At 40.3% G+C, this 5797-nt stretch overlaps 1 protein-coding gene across 1 annotated transcript; it reads right to left on the reverse strand.

The window, feature by feature from the left end:
- Positions 1-166: 166 nt before the first annotated feature.
- On the reverse strand, positions 167-1717 carry LOC104953912 (acetylcholine receptor subunit alpha-like; the record flags this gene model as incomplete). The annotated part of the gene is made up of 4 exons (XM_010780954.1): positions 1601-1717; positions 1353-1462; positions 919-1114; positions 167-404 (listed from the first exon to the last, which is right to left on the reverse strand). Coding segments are annotated over exons 1-4 (661 nt in total), but the record flags the coding sequence as incomplete, so codon positions are not given.
- Positions 1718-5797: the final 4080 nt, after the last annotated feature.

The raw sequence follows: 5797 nt of genomic DNA on the forward strand, positions 1-5797 counted from the left end.
GACATCTTGTAGATTGTTGCTTTTAAATTGTCTATTGTTTTTACTTGTACTTGTTTTGTGGTGTGTGAGCTGAGCTGTGTGATGTTTTGTTTGTTTGTTTGACTGTACAGCACTTTGGTCTGGAGGTTTTAAAGTGCGTTATAAATAAATGTGTATGGTATGGTACCGGAGTCAGTGGGCAGGTAGAAGACGAGTCCGGTGAGGAAGGAGAACAGCATGCAGGGGATGATGACGTTGACGATGAAGTACAGCGGCAGCCGCAGCATCAGGAAGTGATACGTGATGTCCAGGTAGGGCGTGTCGGGGCAGCAGGTGTAGTAAACCCAGTGCTTCCAGCTCCTGTAGTCCTTCAACACCCACTCCCCTGACTCCATGAAGTTACTGAGGTCCGGACGGTCGCTGTCCTACACACAGGAGAGGAGGGACAAAACACAAGGATGTTAAAGGATAGGGTATATCTGGTGTATTATTATATATTTCTTATTGTCTCGTGCTTTTACATTAGTTTCTTTTTGTCCTATCGGTTTTGTCTAAATGTATTTATGCTGCTTTTTTAAATATATTTATTGATGTACACTTTGGTCAACACTGTTGTTTTTAAATGTGTTATAAGTAAAGTTGGATTGGATTGGATAGATATATTTTATTGATTGATGTACTGCATTCATAAACACACTTTAACATATTTTAAAAACTATTATAGAATAAGGAAAAAATAAACGTTTACCAGGTGTTTAAATATACCCAAAAGTAACTTATTGTTTTTCATTGTTTGTACATTTTTACTTTTATTTTAGTCAGTACTTCTGCTTTTACCAGAGTATTTTTAAACGCGAGTATCTGTACTTCTACTTGAGTAAAGGATGTGTGTACTTTTCCATCTCTGAATAGCCCTGTGTGTTTCTGGGTGTCACTGACCTGGTTGATGACCACCAGCAGCCCGTCGTAGGTCCAGGTCCCCAGCTTCATGCTGCAGTTCTGCAGGTCGAAGGGGAAGTGCAGCACGATGATCTCGCAGTAACTCTTAAAGATGGCCGGAGGGTTCCAGATGATGATCCCCGTGTGCTCCAGCAGGACTTTAGTGAATTGGATGATGGCAAAGTCTCCATCAGCACTGCAGAGGAGGAAGAGGAGGAAGAAGAGGAGAAGGGGTTCAGGAGAATACATTGAATATGAGAGTGTGTGTGAAGTTATGGGAGTGTGTGTGAGGATATAAGAGACAGAGAGTGTGTGAGAATATACGAGTGTGTGTGAGAATATAAAAGACAGAGAGTGTGTGAGGATATGAGAGAGAGAGAGAGACAGAGAGTATGTGAGGATATAAAAGTGTGTGTGTGTGTGTGTGTGTTTACTTGTTGTATAGCACCAGGTCAGGTTTCCATATGTCTGCTGAAGGGACTCTGATCTTCCTGATGCCTCCGTAATCAGCCGGATTCCACTTCAGATTCACATCTAACCATCGCTGGGGGAAAATAGGAACAATTAAGCATTTAAGTCTATTAACGCACTGATAAAAGCTGTATTCAGTTGTTTTATTTACAGCTAAAAGCCTAAATACATTGTTAACATATTGACTATATGTTTTTGTTTTCACATTTACCTGTTTCAGACGGACGTTACTGGTCACAATCTGGTTCACTTCATCCTGAGAGAGGCAGAGAAAAGACAGAAAACAGTCAGAAGCTTTCAGAACAGGCACCCAGACCCCACGCAGCATTCTCATCTGTTTGTCATTACTGGTGTCATTTTCTGGTTGCTAACAAACGCCATTGTAACACATAATCACTGATGTTCCGCTGTAACGGTGGTGGACAGAGTGCAGAGCAGAGTGGGCGAGCTGACCAATCAGAGCAGTGGGCTCATAGGGAGGGGGGGAGCAGGAGCTCCAACAAGGCGTTTAGGACAGAGAGTGAATACACATACTATACAGAGATGCTGTAGAGAAACCAATGTGATTTTAGAAAATTGCACAATATAAATTAGACCTCAACAATGGAATTATGATCAGTAAAAATGGCCATGTCATGGGACCTTTAATAATAATGTCAATGTACCCCCAAACTACAATGCGCATGCGCGGAGCTAATTCGCTTTGCATTTGGCTGATGGCTCAGAACGCACGTCGTGATTGGCAGGCAGATTTGAAACTCCATGGGAACTGTGGTCCGCGTGAAACAGGTGATTATCGTCTGAAAGTCTACTTTATGGAGAAAAACTTGATCTCAAAATCACCACGGTGTCCAACAAGTCGGAGAAAATGTTTTAAACCAAACAACTTGTGGGGAAAAAAAACACGTTTGACGCTGAGGCTTTATCCCGGGAAGGAGAACGTGGCTAACTGTTTGCACCTGTGTTACCTGGTCAAGAAAATGGACGTTGGGGATCATAACGGACTTTCTGAGAAGATTACCAAACATGAAAACGAAAGGATATCATTGTTCTGGTTTTCCTAGCAGAAGAAAGTTTGTTAAGACCGCTAATTGATATCCATCATCGACATGTTGTGGGGAACACTGCGACAATGAGAGCAGCAGCAACAACAGCAGGAGGATGAGGCCTGGAGCAAAAAGTGTTGAAGAAGGACTTAAAAAAGAGAGACTTTCAGGCTGTCATCCATCATTACAAACGGTTGGAGCTAAGGACACAGGAGAGCTTCAACAGTAAGAGATATTCAGTTTAATTTGTGTTTCTGGTGTCTATGGCTGCCACTTCTGAGATGCTCTGCTTGTGGTGGCTCTCCTTTTTGGGGTTTAGGGACTGATGTTTATCCATTCCTGGGGTAAAATGAGAACATTTGAGATTTTGTGCACTAATGTCCTATTATGAGGGTTATTTAATCCACTTAACACATTGTAAAGACCATAGTCTTCATCGTTAGCATAATTAAATTGGCAAAAGTTTTATAAGGAGAGCTACAACAATGAGCAACTCAGTTATATTTGCATTGTGGTTTGTGGCTGCTGTGCCATCACCGAGCTGATCATATATTTCTATGGGTGGCAAACCCCCAATAAGCATAACAGTTGTGAATATGCAGTGGGGTTTATTTATAAATCATTTTGTATAATAATCACACAAATTCCGTGTTTTATAGTAAGTAATTCCGTGTAATTAATTTATTGAATGTAAGGTCGGAGATCAGTGGGCGGAGCCTCTGAAATGTAGTCACTGTACTCAGGAGATTATTTTTGTGGGTACACACCCCCCCCCCCCTTTATATCGTGTCCCTCACGTTTCCTCTCCCCTTTTTGTAAATGTTCCACGTGAGAGGAGTCACTGTGAGGGATAACAAATGTAATACTGATTTGTTACATCTGTTGTCAGATTGTCAGTAATACAACGGAGATCGTCAAAACTGTATGCTGGTTCGGGTCATCCATGAACAACGCAAAACACAACGCAGAGACCGCTTAACGACACCGGTTACACATACATTAGTTAAAGGTACTCCGATGATTTAAAGTGCCTCAATTTAGGATTGCATTGACCCATTTTTGGGCTAAAATCTGGATTTCTTGTTTGGCTAATTGGTCCAGTATGGGCTGATGGAGCTACCTTTTGGTTGTGCTATTTCTATTTAAGGATTATTAAATGAATGGAAGTCCTATTTTTGCTTGCATCGTGAAGTACTTTTAAGTTTATGTGGCTTTGTTGAGACTCAGTTTCTGGATTAGGCCTTAATTGATTGAAGGGATTTCCATTTTAGATTTGTGCTGCTGTTTTGTGGCTGCTGTGGAATCAATAAACTGATATTATGGCTCAATGGTATTGTTGACATACATCCTAATAAGCAATTATAAGTTAAAGGGACACTTTTAATTTAAAATGCCTCCATTTCTTGTTAACTTGAAAAAGTGGAATTTGGTCTACTGGTTTGTTGATAAAGCTAAGATTGGTTGTTCTATCTCGAATTGAGAATTATTCAACTGATAACAAGTCCTGTATAATTCTTACACTGGCATTTCTACCATGTTGCCTACACTTTACTGTGGTGATGAGCATTGTGCATTTAGATCAGTTGTTGAACTAACTTGCTGATAGTGATTACCTGAGAATGGTCTAAACTTTTTGAGCAGTATAGAGAGAAGGAAGAGCTGTTTATTTGTATTTACATGTTGTGCTTGTTTTATGCTTCAGTGTGATGATATGCTTGTTGTGGCCCAAGCTTAGGCCTTCATTGGTTTCGAGGGATTTGGTTGTTATCATTTGGAAGGCTTTGGATCATTTGGTCTGCTTTGGCTTTGCTGAAAAAGCTGAGCTTGATTTTTATTTTTCCATCTGAGAATATAAGCTTTTTAATTTGTGCAATGTGCTTCTTTTGTGCTTTTATGGCCGCCGTGCCATGCCTGCAGTGTTGTTGTTATTTACACTAAAATGACAATCACCAAAGTAAGAGCTGTTTATATGTTATTTGCTGCTTGTGTTTTTATCTGTTATTGCCGCCGTGCCATCAGCTTGTTACGAGTTTGTGGTTCTGCAGAATGAGAGGCACTAATGTCACAAAGTCTCCTCACCTTGTTGCAATGTGTTGTTATTTACGCTGTAGCTGGATTAATGAGGAAGCAACCTTAACCTTACATTTTTGCATTGTTTTGGTTGCCATGACATCAAGTGGTGTAGGCGTTTGTGACTTTCTTGCTGTGATTGTATTGCAAATGAACGTTTAAAAGAGATGGACATTTTCCACTCAGTGCATGCACAAATTCACCCTTTCTGCCTTTACTGAGATGTTGTTCATACCTTCATCGTTGATTGCAGTACCAAGGACAGAGGCATAGCTCTCTCTTGGTGTTTTTCTCTGATCAATAGGACTTTTTGCTTGTATTGGATCATGCGATATATAAATAGTATTCAATATTATTAACATAGCTTCATTGAACATGGTATAAAGCAGAGCCTCGTCTCCAATTCATCAAATAGTTTTAAGTACCGCCCTGTTTTGCACTTCGTTATATCTTATAATATCCCTTGTAAATACAGTAGATACACATTGTGGTCATTTAAATAAATATCTATTAAGAATTTGAGCAGTTTAATAATATATATGTATAATTGGTACAGTTTAATTAGTTGTATTTATATCTGGTGCCGTGTAAGATTATGTATAATTTGCGCAATTTATTCAACTTTACGTATCATTTCTGCAGTTTAACAATATACATGTATTATTTATGCAGCTCTCTTATTATTGTTGTGAGACTCCCGCAGGCATGGCGGACAGAGCGAATCGATCCAAGGTCTAGGTGCACTTTAAAAAAATGTAGTGGCGATAGTGCAAGGTGCAATCTATGTACTCAATTAGTTGCTTGTAAAGGGGGTGACACAAGCAACTTAATGAAGCATTTGCAACCGAGACACTCATTGAATCTAAAACGGTGCAGCGATACTGCTAGTGCTATTAGTGCTAGCGGGCTTCAGCCGCGCCGTGTGTAAATGTGACCTGAGCGAAGGCTCGCAGGCAGGTTAGCTGCTGCGCACGGGTAATATGTTTTGTTTACCTGGGTGCAGTCTTGCAGGCACATCGCCTTGTCTTTTTTTAGTTTATTAACACCAAATTATTGAAAAGTATCGATAAGAGTATCGAAAAATACCGATACCGATAAGCAGTACCGGTATCGATAAAATCCTAACGATACCCATCCCTATTCAGCACATTTCTGTATTCAATGGAGGTTTCTCAATACTCTAATTTCCCCTCCTCGACTCCTCTGTCCTCCGGTAGTGACCCGGAAATGGATTTCAGCGCGCCGTGTTGAAGGACATCTCATTTCTCTAAATGCACACCGAGGATCGAGGA

Source organism: Notothenia coriiceps, unplaced genomic scaffold (genome assembly GCF_000735185.1).
Source record: "Notothenia coriiceps isolate Sejong01 unplaced genomic scaffold, NC01 NC01_scaffold00022302, whole genome shotgun sequence".
NCBI classification, from domain to species: Eukaryota; Metazoa; Chordata; class Actinopteri; order Perciformes; family Nototheniidae; genus Notothenia; species Notothenia coriiceps.